Raw genomic sequence first — 18,304 nt, forward strand, 5'->3', positions numbered from 1 at the left:
GCCTCCTCCTCCTCGCCGCCCCGCCCATCTCACCCGCCCCTGCGTCACCGGGGCTGCGTGCTTTTCGTGAGCCTGCGCCGTTACGTCATCTTCGTGAGACACGCCGGGCTGTTCTGTTCGCCGTGTGTTTCGGCGGCGCTCCGAAGGGTCCTCGTGATCTTCCGCAAGTGCTCCTGTATAGTCCAGGGAGGGGGCTGGCGGAGTCCGAGAAATTCTCCTGGAGGCCAGGGTGTCTCAGCAGACCGTCGGGGCCCTTCGGAGGTAGGTGAAGCCGGTTTACAATGAGGGTAGCTCACACTCAACATCAGGCCTTCCTTGGTATCATAGCATGCTGCTCTGGAGCTTGCTGGTCTGCGCGGAATGGCTGAGCTTAATCAGCCTCTCACGATCCCCGCAGTTTAGCTTCGACCTGGATTTTCCTCCTCTGCAATAACCACTCTCCTACTGTCCATTTTTATTAGTCCCTGGAGTAATCCACACCCTTTAAGGCAGTGGGCAGAATTACGTCTCTGTCTTGACTGATGAGCTTCCCAGCTTCTGGTGCCCGCCCTCTTCCCCATGGCCTTTGCTCCCGTCTTAAGTGCTTAATGAGTTTTAATATTATACTTAAAGGCTCAGCTGAAACACATATTTTGAATCTCTTTGGGAACACATAGAGTTAAAAATCTCTTCTGAGCGCTCAGTTCCCTGTACGTTACTTAGAGCATATATTTGATGTTCTTCACTGTGTTGTTGTAGTACCTGTTTTTCATTTAGTCTGTTTCTCAGGTTCTAACCTATCCCTGATCACTTTCTTCCTGTTCATTTTCACATCATTTCTTGACTCCATGCGTTTGCGCTGTCTTGCTCCCCCTGCCCTGTCTCTAATGCTGTTCCTCACTTTAATCTGACAACCACTGCTACTGCTCCCCACTTTTTCTTTCTAAAGCTTTAAACTATTTCTTTCAAAGCAGAGTTATGTACTCTTTTGCCTATACAGTTGACTCTTGAACATTGCGGGTGAGGGGGAGATTTAGTGGCCCTGATCTTCCCCGGAGGGATAACGGTGAGTGAGCCCGCATGTGCGGGTTCCTCCTTATCCAGGTTCCTCCATATCCTGTTGTTTGCTCGTGGATTCAACCAATCGAGAATCCTGTAGTATTTACTATTGTAAATACTACTAATCTGCCTGTAAGCCGACATGCATAACTCGGATCCGTGTGTTCAAGTGTCAGCAAAGGCCCACCAGTTGGATGTGGCACAGTGTTTTTGGATAGTCAGTAAGCCAAGACTGATTTTTTTTTTTTATAGATGAATATCTGCAGTCTCTTCGATGATAGGAAACACTAACTTTGAGCCAAAGTAAATGAAATGTTATCCCCCTCCTCCAAAGAATCCCATTCCTTTCATTCGTAAACCAAATACTGTACTCATAATTATTTGCAGGAGTGGGGGTTCATTAGTTAAAAAGGGCAGGGGATTCTTTTTTTCTATGTAAATAACTACATGATATTCTCCATTTTACCTGTTGGCCTGCAAAGGCTAAAATTTTTTTTGGCCTTTTGCAGAAAAAGTTTGTGGAATTGTACTCTATAGCAATGTTCATGTAATGGATACCACTTGTCATTTTAATTTTGTTTCCCATATAATCCAGCACAGTGCTCCCTTTCCTTCTACAAATATTCTTCGAGCACTTGTTTTTAATCTTCTGTACATGAAATGTTTAGTGTAATGGAAAAGAGTTCATTACAATGCAATGTGATTATGTGCATTGACAGAAATGCCCGGTCAAGTAGGATTATAGAAGACAAGCCCCTGACCCTGCTTAGGAGGGGGGATGGAAGATGTGATGCTTGAGTTGACCTTTAAATGATAAATGGGAGGTAGGTAGAAAGAGGTCATTCCTGCCAGAGAGGACAAATGAATAAAGACATTGAGATAAGAAAGAGCATGATGTGTTAAGGGAATAACAAGAAGTGAGGTCGAAAAGATAAGCAAGGGCAAAATCACAGCAAGCCTTACATGTCATGGGGATGTAAGGGCTTTTCTGGGCAGTGTTGCGCTTTGTAGCAAAGCCAGATTTGCATGGTAGTTAGATAACTCTGATGGCTATTTGGAAGGTATATGAGGAAGTCAGGGAGACCTTATATTGCACTATTTCAGCAGATGAGAAAATCTGAATTAGGGCAGTGGAACCAGGTGGAATGGACATGATGAAGTTTCAAAAGATTTGGGAGATAAAATCAGCAGCTCTTGTTAACTATTTGGATATTATAAGTGAGAACGAAAGACAAGTCCAGGCTAATTCCACATTCCTAGCTGGTGCCAATTGCCAGCTGAAATGAAGAGTATTGAAGTATATGAGGTTATCGACCACATCTGTTTTACTCACCATTGCATCCCAGTGCCTAAAACGATGTGTCCTATTTACATTGTAGGTACTTCAGTGAACATAAAAGTTTCCCCTTCCTTTTTAAATCATTGGTTGCCATGTTTCACCAGAGCAGCCTTTGAGAAAATATGATGCCCCTATTTATTTTGGTGTCAACTGATACGTCATTCTCAGGCTTTGGGGAGTAGAGAGTTGCACCACTGGAATCATTCCCCTGATATAATAGAATCTCTTTTGCAACTGAGTCGTTCTGAAAAGATGTTTTGGCTTAATTACCTGTCAGTTAAAAGACTTAATTTTTTGCTGTCACTTTAACTTCGTATTTAATTTCAGAATTGTTTTATTCTTGTTTTCTTTCATACTATTTAAACATTTTAAACTTAGTTTTAAGCTTCTACATCAGAATATTAGCTTTGTTTTCTTGTTGGGAGTTTTAGGCTTTCAGGAAGCCTAGATTATATCCTTATAGATTAAATGTCATCTTTAGTTTCAGAAAACATCTGTATTTGCAGTTTCACCTTAATATTTTCTGTTGTCAATAAATGAACCTTCTAAGCCAGTTGTGTTTCTCTCTGCTTTGGCTACTGGGTGACTGAGTCAGATTTGTTCTCGCATGTTGTGAATCGGTCAGTTATGTGTGGGAACATTTGTGTACCACTTCTGTGTATAGCTGAGTAGATAATATACTATGGTAGCCCTGTAGTCAGTATTCCTGGTCTTCCTGCCTCTTTTAGGTTGTCTTGTGTATTAAATTAAATGGTTACTGATCTATAAACTACTACATAGCCTTTTGAAAAGACACAGCATAAAAATGACCTATATACAAGTTTGCGAATAATATGTGTGTATGAAATATTTTCTTTTTCAGATATAAGGCAGAGTCACTTTAATTATTTCTAATATCAATTTCAAACTGTTTACTCTTGGATAACAGTTCAGTTATATGAAAGTATGGCTGGTTATAAACCTGTAGCAATCCAGACATATCCTATACTTGGTGAAAAAATCACCCAAGATACACTGTACTGGAACAATTATAAGGTAAATACAGATAATAATGAGGGGGAGTACTTTGCATTTATACCAGTTTCTCCAGCATATGTTATACTTTGGATACTCTAGTAGAGAACTAATAACTAAAAATAATCTATCAGTGGCTTGCAGTTTGGGTGGAAAATTTGATATATTTTTTTCTTGGAGTTATATAAAAATCCATATTTCCTAATCAGTTTAATCATGCAAGTGTCTAGCACAGAAGAGATGATCAGTCGATGCCAAATGAATTAAATTTTAGAATTTGAATCTCATATTAAAAAAGGGGGTTTTTTGTGTTTTGCTTTTCCTAATCTAAGGAGGAAGTGATGCAGAATTAATTCTTCTAGGCTATCTGCAAAGACTAACAAATTATTTTTTTTAAAAGATGAGCAACTAAATAGATGGAAAAAAGTTGGGGATAGGGAGGTTTATAGAGAAAAAAACTTAAGTGGCCAATAAATATATTAAAAGAGCCTCAGCTTCACTTATAATTGAAGAAATGCAAATTAAAACAATAATGGGATAATTATTGGATAATAATTTATTGGATAATAAAATTATTATTGGATGACATTTTAGATACCATTTTCCATGTGTTATATTGGCACCAATGAAAAATTTTGATCATCATTGCTACTTGAGAGAGGGAAATTGGTGCTAGTTTTCTGGAGGGCAATTCTGGCACATTTTGGCCTTTAAGTTCCACAGCTTGGAACTTGCTTAATGAATATACTCTGCAGAACATTTGTATAAATTACGTTATCTTTCTGTATAAAGATGTTCATTGAAGTATTACTTATAATATTAGAAATCAGAGAAAACCTGTCTGTTAGTAGTGGACTGGCAAAGTGTGTTATGATGTATCTTTTTTTTTTTTTTTTTGCTTTTTAGGGCTGCACCTACGGCACATGGAGGTTCTAATCAGAGCTATAGCTGCCGGCCTACACCACAGCCACAGCAATGCAGGATCCCAGCCGTGTCTGTGACCTACACCACAGCTCATGGCAACGCTGGATCCTTAACCCACTGAGCAAGTCCAGGGATTGAACCTGCAACCTCATGGTTCCTAGTGGGATTTGTTTCCACTGTGCCACAATGGGGACTCCATGATGTATCTTATAATATATAGGAAAGCTATTGGTCATAGGAAAAATTAGCAAAGTTGTGTTAGTAAGAAAAAAAGGCAAGGTACAGAACGGCCTGCATGGTATGATCCTTTTGTCAGGTTAAAAAAAATACATGGTTAAATGTATGCTGGCTTAAGCATACTTTTTCTTAGAACTAAAAACTCCACAGCTAAGAGAGAAAGTGCGTTGTGGCTTTCAAACCACATATTTGGTTACTTTAATGGCCACAAATGGTCTGGGTAGTGGGATTTGGATCTTTTTTGTTTTCTTCAAACTTCTCTATTAAAAATAACCTACTATATGTTACTAAGAACAAAAAGAAATTGTCAGTAAGAAAGTATATAATGCTTACATAAGTCTTACCAGTTGTAGCTCTGTTAAAACTCTGTGTTATTTTTCCTTAAGACCCCTGTTCAGATCAAGGAGTTTGGTGCAGTCTCAAAAGTAGACTTTTCTCCACAGCCTCCGTATAATTATGCTGTCACTGCTTCTTCAAGGGTAAATATAAATTTTTTTTTTAATGTAGTTTGTATTTATTACTGATCTTGAGCCATCTGGTAAAATTTTTTTTTAATCTTGTTGTAGATTCACATTTATGGCCGATACTCCCAAGAACCTATAAAAACCTTTTCACGATTTAAAGACACAGCCTACTGTGCTACTTTTCGACAGGATGGTAGACTGCTTATAGCTGGCAGTGAAGATGGTGGCGTTCAGCTTTTTGATATAAGTGGGAGGGCTCCCCTCAGGCAGTTTGAAGGCCATACTAAGTAAGAGACAATTCCTTTTTTTAAATTGAGGTATAATTAACATACATTATATTAATTTCAGATGTGCAACATGATTTCGTATTTGGATATATTGTGAAATGAACACCACAATAAATCTGGTTAACATCTATCACCATGGAGTTGCAGATAGTTGTTTTTTGTGTGTTTTTGTTTTGTTGTAGGCTCTATTGGTTTTACAGGCTTTGAAAAAAAAACAGAGGAGTTCCATGAAGATTATGTACCATTATGGACTTTATTTCCTGGTTGTTCTAACAGAGTATTTAACTTGGTTCAGTCCTATGGTCCAGTTTGTTGGGGCTCATGAAGTCCCTAGAATTGTATGGGACATCTTAGAAAATGTATGTTAATCTTGGGAGATGTCCTATATATAGCTTTTTAACTTCTCGGTTCTCTGTCCCCATTGAGGGTATAAACCACTGATTTAAAGGCAACCTCACAACTATTAATGAGAACTCAAAGGCCTGGACTAAATATTAGAGGTTCTTATTTTGAAATCAAGTTGGAAGGTAGATTTTTTTCTTTTTGAATTTTATGTTTTGCCCCTTTATAAATTAAATGGCCAAGGGCAGTGGGGTTTTTTTTGTTTGTTGGTTTGGTTTGGGTTATTTATTTATTTATTTTTGGCTGTGTCCATGGTAAGTTGAATTTCCTGGGCCAGGGATTGAACCCACACCATAGCAGTGACCTGAGCCACAGCAGTGACATCAATGGATCCTTAACTGCTAGGCTACCAGGGAACTTCCGAAAGTGGTTTTATATTGTAACTTGTTTCGGGATTGCCAGTGTCATTGCTGAAATTTTTTGCTATTGATTTTAAATTTCAAAAAAAAGTTTTAAACCATCCATCCTATTTTTGTATTAAAGTATAGTTAATTTACAGTGATGTGCCAATTTCTGCTGTACATCAGAGTGACTTAATCATACATACATATTCTTTTTTTAATTTTTAAATTTAAATTTAAAAATTTTTTTAAGTTTTTAAACAAATTTTAAAAAATCTTAATTAAAATATAGTTGACTTACAGTGTTGAAAAATGTTTCTTATAGTGTGTTATCAGGGTAGTCTTAGTCTATCAGTGAAACATTTAGAATGTAATAGATTCACTTAACATGATCCTACTTAGTGGCTAGTTTCCTTAGAATTTTTAATGAATAATCCATTTGGAAATTTTTTAGAGAGAAGTACCTCTGTGCTAACATTTGGAACATTTACTCTCTGTTGAGCAGCTAAGTAGAAATGTTAACATGTTAGAAAATATAATTTTAAGGCTATTACTTATTATTCTTACTAACTTATAGTATGAGGGGTATTTAAAATTTAAATTGCCTTGGGGACAAACATTTGTTTTAAATATTTTCTTTTTCTTTCATGATTTTTTCCTACACTTAATGAAACTGAGCTGCTCTTTTTATTGTTTGGGGGAAAAGGGTGTTTGATTTTAGAAGGTGCCAGAAATAATTTTCTTCTTTTTAATTTAGTGATCCTTGATCTTTCAGAGCAGTTCATACAGTAGATTTTACAGCTGACAAATATCATGTCGTTTCTGGGGCTGATGATTATACAGTTAAATTATGGGATATTCCAAACTCTAAAGAAATTCTGACATTCAAGGAACATTCTGATTATGTGAGGTGTGGATGTGCTAGCAAACTGAACCCAGATCTCTTTGTAACAGGTTGGTGAAATCTATTTTTTCTCCTCCTGAAGTTGGTAATGTTATTGATACACTTTAATATTGTTTTAGGACTCTTGGTATAGAGGAGTTTTAAAAAGTTTTATGAAGGAATATGTCTCAGAGTTCTTAGTGTGGCTCAGTGGTAATGAACCTGACTAGGATCCATGAGGACTCAGATTCAATCCCTGGCTCCACGCAGTGGGTTAAGGATCTGGTGTTGCTGTGAGCTGCAATGTAGATTACAGATGCAGCTTGGATCCTCCATTGCTGTGGCTGTGGTGTAGGCCAGCAGCTGCAGCTCTGCTTCAACCCCTGGCCTGGGAACCTCTATAAGCCACAAGTGAGGCTCTAAAAAGCAAAAAAAGTCCAAAAAAACAATGGAAGGGGTGGGAAGAGAAGTCTGTTTATCTAATTGTTTTATTTAGTTTTTCTTTTTTTGGTGATTGTTCTTACTGTTTTCCAAATGTGTTTGGAAACATCAGTACTCTGGTTTTCAAGAGCCTCTAGCAGCCAAAAAGCAAAGATAGTGCACTTCAGTCTTTTTTTTTTTTTGTCCTTTGAGGGTGTTACCTTCGGCATATGGTGGTTCCAGAGTAGGGGTCGAATCTGAGCTGTAGCCACTGGCCTACGCCACAGCCATGCTGCATTCGCCAGTTCCCAGCTGCATCTTCGACCTACACCACAGCTCACAGCAACACCAGATGCTTACCCCACTGAGCGAGGCCAGGGATCAAACCCATGTCCTCATGGATACTAGTCAGATTCGTTTCCCCTGAGCCATGATGGGAACTCAGTGCACTTCAGTCTTAATGGGTGCCTGTGCAAATGTTCCAAGGAGATTCAGTAGTGACAGCAGTCTGAAGATAGAAATGATTTAAGATTCTGTGTAGTGTAGTATAGTTGTAACAGAGGGTTTGGAAGTACTATATCTTCATGAGTCTATATATGTCTTTAAAATTTCATCTAAGCCTTTTCTCCTTTTAAAAATGTATGTTTGAAATATGCACATGCACACAGTTTTTGTTGTTCTGAGTAGTAAAACTCACATAATATAAAAATTGATATTTTAGGGTCATATGATCATACTGTGAAGATGTTTGATGCACGAACAAACCAGAGTGTTATCTCTGTCGAGCATGGGCAGCCAGTGGAGAGTGTCCTGCTTTTTCCCTCTGGAGGGCTTCTGGTATCAGCAGGTATTTCTTTCAAAAATTGCTTTCACCAATATTGTTCGTTTTGACTCAGCTATTTCTTTATCAGTTATCTTTATAATTTATTAGCGTGCACTTGAATTGCATATCTAGTATTTTGCTTAGTTATTAAATGAGGCAGGCAAGCAGTTATCATTTATTGATTACCTAATATGAGCCAGACGTTGAACTATTGTAGATGTACTCCAGTGCCCCAGATGAGCCTACAAGACAGTGTTCTCTCTATTTTGCAAGGAAGTAAGTAAAAGTTTTAACTAATTTGTCCAAGACAAAGTTGTATATGGCAGATCTGAAATCTCAGGACTTGAGAGCCTGTGTTATGTACTTAACTCAGAAATCGAGGTAGTACTTCTGCTGTTATTCCTACCTAAGAGATCTCCAGCAGCTTTAAAAACACAGGTTCTTTCAGATCTAGAAGCAGGCTTATTTCTTATTATGTGACTCTTGATTTAAGTGGCCTTACTCAGCAAATAGCTGATAGTGTTGGAGGAGGAGATAATGTGAAATCAAAGGGGCCTTGATCCATTTTTCATCTAGCTGGAGCTGAGGTGGGTTTTTTAAATTGTTGATCATAGTGCATTTACAGTATTATAATGGAAGAAGTAAATTGGCTTTTTAAATTTAAGTCAAAATTAATATGTTGACATTGAAGAATACCTAGGTAGCATGTAGCTTAATCTGATTTTGTTTTGTTTTTTGCTTAATGATAAAATTCAAATACAGGTTATCCTGTTTTATTCTCTTTTCCCCCAGTGCCTATTTGATTTTAAAATAAGTTGATAAAATGTCAGGTTTTTTTTTTTAATTTTTTTTGAAAAATAAAAGTAAGTTCAAGTTGAACAGGGAGAATGGATATCTGTATGCTAATCTCTATTAGGTCACGAGCTAATTGTGTTAACTTGGGCAGTCCCTTGAAAATGAGAGCTTGGACTAGATGAGTGGTTTCAAACTGTGAGCTCTCTCATGAGGGGCTACATGTGGGGAGACAGGGACTGTGAATTGGGTTCCAGGTCTGTTTCTTAGTCAAGATAGTTAAGAACTTGATCCCCTCCCATTCCCAATCCCCCAGCCTTTTATTCTATCTACTAGACTTTTCTTTTATATTTTGTAGAAAAGATGCTGTATTAAAAACAATTTTTTTAAAACCATTGGATTAAATTGTCTTTAAAGATCCTTCCAATTCTTCCCCTCCCCCCCCTTTTTTTTCCTTCTTAGGGCTGAACCCATGGCATATGGAAGTTCCTAGGCTGGGGTTCGAATTAGAGCTGCAGCTGCCGGCCTACGCCACAGCCATGGCAACATGGGATCTGAGCCACATCTGCAACCTGCACTGCAGCTCACGGCAATGCTGGATCCTTAACTCACTGAGTGAGGCCAGGAATTGAACCCACATCCTCATGGATATGAGTTGAGTTTGTTGTTTCTGAGCCTCAACAGGAACTCTCAAGCTCTTTCTAATTCTTAGAGTAAAAGTTAGAAGTTTTTAAGTTTTGTTGGGATTCACAGAATTTTTAGGAAATGAAATCTACATTATTATTTTCCATGGTTATACAAAATTACTTTTGAAGAATGGTTTTATTATAATTTTCTTAAAATCTTTCTTGGTCATCCTTTCTATTTTGCCAGGCGGTTCTGTGTACTTTACAAACCTGAAATTGTCTGATCATGACTGGTTTTTGTGAGGTAGGAGCTGTCATTATTATCAGCCATACACCCAGTAAATGGGAGAGTCAGGACTGAAACTAGGCAGTCTGTCTCTGGAATCCCTCCCCTCTGTGCTGTGGAGTGTCTAGTGAAGAATGCTTTTCACATCTTCTCACAACCAAACTAATGATTATTTCTTTTTATAGGAGGTCGTTATGTTAAAGTCTGGGACGTGCTAAAAGGAGGACAGTTGCTAGTGTCTTTGAAAAATCATCATAAAACTGTGACGTGTTTATGTCTGAGCAGCTCTGGACAGAGGTTACTCTCTGGCTCACTGGATAGGTTAGCATTTTAATTTCCTTTCTTGATCATTCTTAGTGAACATAAGTTTACTGCTTGAGGAAATGAATTATTTCTATGGCATTTCTGATAGGATAAATATTCTGTCAAATGATTTCCATGAAAAAAAAAATCTGTTGAGTTGAAAATAATTGTGACCTTTCATTTATATACAGCAGACTTATTTTCTCCGATAATTTATTGCTGTAACTTATATACTTGAGGAATTTTACTGAGCCATATGGACATTAATCTTTTAAAACAGTTTCTATTATTCTGTAGTTTTCTTTTAAAACCACCACTGTATATTTGTATTTGTATCTTTTGAAATACTTGTAATGAGTACGTCTATATATTCTAACTTGTATTCTTTTTTTTGGTCTTTTTAGGGCCATACCCGTGGCAAATGGAGGTTCCCAGGCTAGGGGTTGAATCAGAGCTACAGCTGCTGGCCTATGCCACAGCCACAGCAGTGCAGGATCCTTTAGCCCACTGAGCGAGGCCAGGGATTGAACCTGCATCCTCATGGATGCTAGTCGTGTTCGTTAACTACTGAGCCACAATGGGACTTCCAACAGTTCATTTTTAAAAGAGATGCAGTGATGAATTTGCACCTAATATTACTAATCATTGTTTTTCTTCATTGTGGCATAAATTTTAATATTCCTATTTTGAATTTTCAAAAAATAGAAATTTTACATTTTATACTCATTTCTAAGATGATTTGTAACAAAGTTTTCTTTTTCATTAGGAAGGTGAAAGTATATAGCACAACTTCCTACAAAGTGGTCCACAGTTTTGATTATGCAGCTTCAATTTTGAGTCTTGCACTTGCAGTAAGTACTTTTAGTTTTTTTAAAGCTTTCACTAACTTTCCTGTTATTAAAACTAAAATAGAATATTAGGGTTTATCTTTGTATTTGAATAAGTATTATTTTCCTCTTGCCACCTTAGATAACTGGCTTAAGACAATTGGTGGAGTAATATGATTTGTCTCAGTAAGCATGAATTCAGATTTAGGTTCCACTCACTGTACAGCTTCAAACTTTTAGGGCTGCACCCTAGGCATATGCAAGTTTGCAGGCTAGGGGTCAAATTGGAGCTATAGCTGCCAGCCTACACCACAGCCACAGCAATATGGGATCTGAGCTGCATCCGCAACCTACACTGCAGCTCACAGCAGCACTGGATCCTTAACCCACTGAGCGAGGCTAGGGGTCGAACCCGAGTCCTCATGCGTATTAGTCAGATTCATTACCGTTGAGCCACAATGGAAACTCTGATAAATCTCTTTTTAACATGTTTAACTCAAGGCTCCAGAAAGTTAGGTTGTTTTGTGGGATGGTGGGGGGGAGAGGGCAACAAAATGAAATAGCTCCTTTTCTTTGTTAACCGCTCTTTCTGGAATGTTCATTGTCAAGTTTCATGAGCCATTGAGGAGTAGATTTGAATACGTGGTATTGAAATCTGGATTGGGAGAGGAAAAGCTACACAAAATATTTTCTTGGCAGATTGTGGAAAGTCATGCCACCACATAATTCTTTTTCTAGCAAGAGGATGTGGGGAAAAAAATTATTTTGAAAGTTTCCCAAGATGTCATTAACTGTTATTAAACAGTTATTGACAGTTTGTTAATAAATAAACTGCCAGTGATAATTTCCAAATATAGTAAGTTCTGTCAATGTAATAGTATCCTGGAAGAAAAAATGATTTTATTGTAACTTTTTGCTTAGATCATTGTTCAGCAGGGGATCTGTATCTGAATGGAACTCTTGGTAAAAGTATGAATAAGTGGCAAACACATTATAAATGGTATTTTGAAGAAAAGTAAGATAAATTATGAATTAGGAACTATTCATCTATCTTTCCAATTGCTATTAGCATGAAGATGAAACAATAGTTGTAGGAATGACCAATGGAATACTGAGTGTTAAACATCGGAAGTCTGAAGCAAAGAAGGAGTCTGTTTCCAGGAGAAGAAGGCCTGCATATCGAACTTTTATTAAAGGAAAAAATTACATGAAACAACAGGTACTTGTGTATTTCATGGTTTTTGTTTTTGTTTTTGTCTTTTTTTTTTGGCCATTTCTTGGGCTGCTCCCGCGCGGCATATGGCGGTTCCCAGGCTAGGGGTCTAATCGGAGCCGCAGCTGCTGGCCTACTCCAGAGCCACAGCAACGAGGGATCCGAGCCGCGTCTGCGACCTACACCACAGCTCACAGCAACGCCAGCTCCTTAACCCACTGAGCGAGGCCAGGGATCAAACTTGCAACCTCATGGTTCCTAGTCGGATTTGTTAATCACTGGGCCGTGATGGGAACTCCTCATGTTTTTTTTTTGTGTGTGTGTTTTTTGTCTTTTTGTTGTTGTTGTTGTTGTTGCTATTTCTTGGGCCGCTCCCGCGGCATATGGAGGTTCCCAGGCTAGGGGTTGAATCGGAGCTGTAGCCACCGGCCTACGCCAGAGCCACAGCAATGCGGGATCCGAGCCGCGTCTGCAACCTACACCACAGCTCACGGCAACGCAGGATCGTTAACCCACTGAGCAAGGGCAGGGACCGAACCCGCAACCTTATGGTTCCTAGTCAGATTCGTTAACCACTGCGCCACGACGGGAACTCCCATGGTTTTTTTTTAAAGGTGAAGTTTTTTAGAGTAGCTAGCTGCATCCCTGTACATGACTGAAAAGTATAGTTCATGTGGTATTTAACTACATTTTGCTTTTTTCTACCTGAGATTTATCTCCAGATTGCTAGATTGGGGACATTGTTAATGAGTACTGGGGAATAAGAACTGCTTCTTAATGCCCCGAATCATATCAGTGTTATGGTGCCTAAACCGTTCCTTCACATGCTCTCTGATGTGACCTTCTGAACAACCCAAAAAAGAGCAGAGCTGATAATTCTCCATTGGCATCTGAGAAGACGGCGCTATAAAGAAGTTGTGATTGATCTAGGATTTCTTTATTGGGATTAGATGACAGTTTCTCTGATTCTTGTTTTCTCTTTGTACTAAATAACCCTGCCTACCATGTAAAGAGAATTGAAGTGAGTAACGTTTGTCTAGAATGGAGGTGTGGTATGTGTCTCGTGAGTTAAAATCATATGACACTAAGAAAGCACTGATTTGGCAAATTATTCCATTTTCATTTAATTGACATTATGGGTATATATGACCATTATTTATGATAGTGTTCAAGGACACTGGAATTATGAAAAAATACCATTATGAAGAAGTTTATTTTGAATGAAGCTCTATATGGATAATGATTTTTCTCTACAATTTTACTTTCGAATATAGGATGACATTTTGATCAACAGGCCATCAAAGAAGCACCTAGAATTGTATGACAGGGATCTGAAAAACTTTCGCATCTCTAAGGCACTTGATAGAGTCCTTGAGGTGAGTGAGGGGTGTGTATATGTGTGTGTGTGTGTGTGTGAGATTAAGACTTTTTAAAGAGCAGTTTTAGGTTCACAGCAAAATTGAAGGGAAGATATGTAAATTTCCCATATACCTCCTGCCCCACGCATAAATAGCCTCCCCCCATCAGGATTCCCCACCAAAGTGGTGCATTTGTTACAGTTGATGAACCTACAAGGAGCTAATTTTTAAACAAATCATTTTATTTATTTATTTTTGCTTTTTTAGGGCTGCATCTGAGGCATATGGAAGTTCCCAGGCTAGCGGGTGAATCGAAGCTGTAGCTGCTGGCCTATACCACCGTCACAGCAATGCTAGATCCAAACCTTGTCTGACCTACACCATAGCTCACGGCAACGCTGGATCCTTTAAACCCACTGAGGGAGGCCAGGGATTGAACCTATGTTCTCATGGATGCTAGTCAGATTTGTTTCCACTGAGCCATGATGAGAACTCCACATTTTATTTTTTGCCTTTTTCATTACCATGATTCAAAACTAGGAAGAAAAACCTAATTAAATTTGGTAATTGTTAGTGCATTCCAAGACTGTGATTCTTTTCTTGTGTTGTCTTATCTGCTGCTCATGTTAACTGAAAAATTTTCCAGCCCAGTTGTATAATAAAGACACCTGAGATTACAGTTTCCATCATAAAGGAGCTAAATCGAAGAGGAGTCCTTGCAAATGCCCTTGCAGGTCGAGATGAAAAGGAGATCAGTCGTGTCCTTAATTTTTTGATAAGGTATGCTTTCTGTCTATGGAACATGTATTTTGCATCTGAAAGTTTTTAAAAATTTACTTTCAGTTTGAGCTTTGTAGAGACTGACAACAATTTAATAAGTTTTAAGGATTTTTTTTTTTAAAGTTGGCTGGTTTTAGTAAACAGAATTTTTGCTTTGTAGGAATCTATCTCAGCCAAGATTTGCTCCTGTTTTGATAAATGCTGCTGAAATAGTTATTGGTAAGTAGTTGTTCAAATTTGGAAGAATTCTAGCATATCTGCAAAAGTAGAGGTGTCAAATAATGAAATCAAATTTGGAGGTCATTAGATTGAAATACCATATTTTATCCATTTCCAGTAAAGATTTCATGGAGAAAATAAACAATGGTAATAAATCAGTGCATTTTAAAATGGGGTAAAATGTTTACAGTGTATTGATTTGCAGTTGCTGGCATTAGGGCTATTATAAATTAAAAGTTTTAAGAATGTATACATGTATGTGTAACTGGGTCACCTTGCTGTACAGTAGAAATTTAAGGAGTTCCCGTCGTGGCGCAACGGAAACAAATCCAACTAGGAACCATGAGGTTTCGGGTTTGATCCCTGGCCTTGCTCAGTGGGTTAAGGATCTGGTGTTGCTGTGAGCTGTGGTGTAGGTGGCAGACACAGCTCGGATCCTGTGTTGCTGTGGCTGTGGTGTAGGCCAGCATCTGTAGCTTCAATTTGACCCCTAGCCTGGGAACCTCCATATGCTGTGGGTACAGCCTTAAAAGGATAAAAGACAAAAAAATAAAAATAAATAAATAAATGAAATTTGACAGAACACTGTAAACCAGCTATAACGGAAAGAATAGGGAGTTCCCGTCATGGTGCAATGAATCCGACTAGGAACCATGAGGTTGTGGGTTTGGTCCCTGCCCTTGCTCAGTGGGTTAACGATCCGGCGTTGCTGTGAGTTGTAGTGTAGGTTGCAGACGCGGCTCGGATCCCGCATTGCTGTGACTCTGGTGTAGGCCAGCGGCTATAGCAGTGATTCAACCCCTAGCCTGGGAACCTCCATATGCCGCTGAAGTGGCCCAAAGAAATAGCAAAAAGACAAAAAGAAAAAAGAAAGAAAGAAAGAAAAAAAAAGAATAAAAATCATTATATAAATAAAAAATATGAAAGTTTTAAATACCTACAGTGATCATGACTAATTTTTAATGGAAAAGTGAAAACAAGTTGGAACCTCTGTGCTGTACTTTCTTTGTTTCTTTTTGAAATACATTTATTCAGATGGATTATTTATCTTATGTAAAATATAAATTGTAAGTACAGATTTTTCAACGTCTTTTATATTTAATATTTTTGTACTTTCTCTAAATATTGCTGTTCATATATTGTTTAGAAAGATGTTTCTAATTCATGGATTTCCTCTCTCTTTTTCTAGATATATATCTACCTGTGATTGGTCAGTCACCTGTAGTTGATAAAAAGTTTTTGTTACTTCAAGGACTTGTAGAAAAAGAAATTGATTACCAAAGAGAACTACTAGAAACCTTGGGGATGATGGACATGCTTTTTGCTACCATGACAAGGAAAGAAAGCACTTCTGTGTTGCAGCAGACGCCTGATGGATTTCTAGAGAACAAGAGGATTGAATCATAGCGTCTGCTTAACAGGACCCATAAGAACTCCTGACTTGGAACAGATTTGATACATTAACTATTGTGAAGAGAATTTCTTTGATACATTCTAAAAAACTATTTACAGAAGCATTTTTATGGAAGAGACTATGATTGGAAAATAAGAATCTGTTTTAAAACATGGATTTTCCATGTAATATTTTGAATTATTTCATGGCATCTTCAGCTGGAAGACTCAGTTGTTTTAGTCATAGTGTATTGTCCATCTTGGACAAGTTGATAATTCATTTTAATCCAGCAGAGTTCAGTTTCAGTGTCTGAATAGGCATCCAGAGTTCTGGAGAGGGTTTCAACTGGGAATCCTGCCAGAGGAACAGGGCTTTATTTTTTCCTTCTATCCTGGAAAAGCAACAACAACAAGACAGATGGCAACACAAATTCTTTCTTCACTCTAATCACTGCTCTTGGGATTCCTAGGCCTCAGCCGAGCTTGAAGCTCCCTCATCACTTACCCCAGATCATGTGCTTCACCTCAGCTGGTAATGGGACTAAATGTGTTCCAAGTGTGGCAAACTGGTAGCCAGCTCTGAATAACTGACACTAGTTTGCCATGGATTCAGAAGAGTGCGATGAGGCAGATTTGATACCTAAAAATTGTGCTCGCCAGCCAGTGTTTTCTTTTTCCTTCTGTAATCTTGACTGCTTCTCAGAACAAGGGCTGCAGGTGGACCTTCTGGACCGTGTTTTCCCTCTTCCCCTCAATCTGCAGCTTTTCTACCAGGTTTTCAACTTGCTTCAGATCAGGGAAATGGTAAAATTTTCCATTTCTTTTATGATAAATAGACTTTTAGCCTTTATTATATTATATCCATATATTTGGAGCTTATCTTATAGCTACCTAGCCCCGGAAAACTCTTTTCTCTGATCTCTACTTAGATTTTCCCCCCTATTCTTTACATCATTTCGTGTTTCAGAACCCCAAGCCAGAGTAGCTTGCTTTGGAAAAGGGTTGTATTTTTCAAAGTTGGATGTAAATCACATTTTTTTTTTTTTATAAAGAGATTCTTATTGTCTTCTTGGCTTTCTGCAATGTATCAATTCCTGATGGATAGTCACTGGCTTGTGACTCCTGGCACACTAATTTTATACTTGCTACCTTTTCCACCCTCTTTCAGTTCCTGTCCCACCTGAAGTAGTTAATTACCTCTAAGGACTGTCTTAGGCTAGAAGAACCCTTAGTTAAAGGAAGATTTTGTAATGGAAATCTAAAATTTCAGTTCTGTGAATTCTGATATATTTTTTTAAAGCAGAAAAAGATATTCTTGTGTTCTAATAAGGGTGTATGCTCTAACATAGGGTCTGGTTTCCCTTTCATGAACTGATTTGAATAATCATGTAGATAGAGCCAGTGGCTTAAAAGAAAGTAGGAGTTTGCTTTCCTGAATAATTATGAAATTAGCCAAAGCCATAAACTGTGTCTTCATGTTAACAAGAATTAATTTAAGTAAAAAATTTAATTTCATAAATATGCTGATAATTATATACTAGTAAAAATGAAAATTGAAATTCTCTCAAAAACTAGCTGCCATCGGATGTGTAACGTATGACAAGGGCTTTCTCAGAGATTATTTTATTTGATTCTTACTACAGCCATCCAAGGTTGGTGTTCTCATTTATCACTGAGTTTACTGCAGTAGTTAACTCACCCTTGAATTCCCTAAGTTTAACCTGCCTGCCGGGGCCATAACCACTCATCGTCTTTAACAGAACTTCACTGAGTTCTGCTGTGTTTAGATAACATAAGTAATCATTACAGATTTTCAAAAAGGCTAGGAAACAGTTCCCATACCCATTAATTCTTTGGTGTTAAGTACAGGAATAGTTTTTATATTCATTGGGACAAACCGTACTATTTACTATTTGAAGTACTAGTTGAACATGATTGGCATATTACAATATGTAACATTGGCTTTCAGTTCCAAATTAAAATGCCTAGTGGATTTTTAGACTTGTGTATTTTCTTTGTTTTTTTCTTTGCCTTTTTGTTTTGTTTTGTTTTTGGTTGATTTAGGGCCACACCATGGCATATGGAAGTTCCCAGGCTAGGGGTCAAATTGGAGCTGTAGCTGCTGGCCTACACCATAGCCACAGCAACGCGGGATCCAAGCCGCATCTGCAACCTGCTTCACAGCTCAGAGCAGCATGGGATCCAAGTCGCATCTGCAACCTACACCACAGCTAAGGGCAACACCAGATCCTTAACCCACTGAGCAGGGCCAGGGATTGAACCTTGATCCTCATGGATCCTAGTCAGGTTTGTTACCTCTGAGCCATGACGGGAAC

At 38.2% G+C, this 18,304-nt stretch overlaps 1 protein-coding gene across 3 annotated transcripts; it reads left to right on the forward strand.

The window, feature by feature from the left end:
* Positions 1 to 80: 80 nt before the first annotated feature.
* Positions 81 to 17,967, forward strand: UTP15 (UTP15 small subunit processome component). 3 transcript variants are annotated; one of them, XM_047778087.1, is made up of 13 exons: positions 81 to 261; positions 3,306 to 3,412; positions 4,939 to 5,031; positions 5,119 to 5,303; positions 6,822 to 7,000; positions 8,071 to 8,196; positions 10,062 to 10,197; positions 10,946 to 11,030; positions 12,076 to 12,225; positions 13,494 to 13,595; positions 14,224 to 14,357; positions 14,518 to 14,576; positions 15,766 to 17,967. In XM_047778087.1, the coding sequence occupies exons 2-13, from the start codon at positions 3,323 to 3,325 to the stop codon at positions 15,981 to 15,983; spliced, it is 1,557 nt and encodes a 518-aa protein (XP_047634043.1). In that variant the 5' UTR covers positions 81 to 261; positions 3,306 to 3,322; the 3' UTR covers positions 15,984 to 17,967. The 3 variants fall into 3 exon arrangements, with proteins under 3 accessions (XP_047634043.1, XP_047634044.1, XP_047634045.1); XM_047778088.1 differs by having other exon boundaries at positions 123 to 261; positions 3,240 to 3,412; XM_047778089.1 differs by lacking the exons at positions 81 to 261; positions 3,306 to 3,412; positions 4,939 to 5,031; positions 6,822 to 7,000 and having other exon boundaries at positions 5,241 to 5,303.
* The last annotated feature ends 337 nt before the right edge of the window (positions 17,968 to 18,304 follow it).

The sequence above is a fragment of the Phacochoerus africanus genome, chromosome 4 (assembly GCF_016906955.1).
Source record: "Phacochoerus africanus isolate WHEZ1 chromosome 4, ROS_Pafr_v1, whole genome shotgun sequence".
Taxonomy (NCBI): domain Eukaryota; kingdom Metazoa; phylum Chordata; class Mammalia; order Artiodactyla; family Suidae; genus Phacochoerus; species Phacochoerus africanus.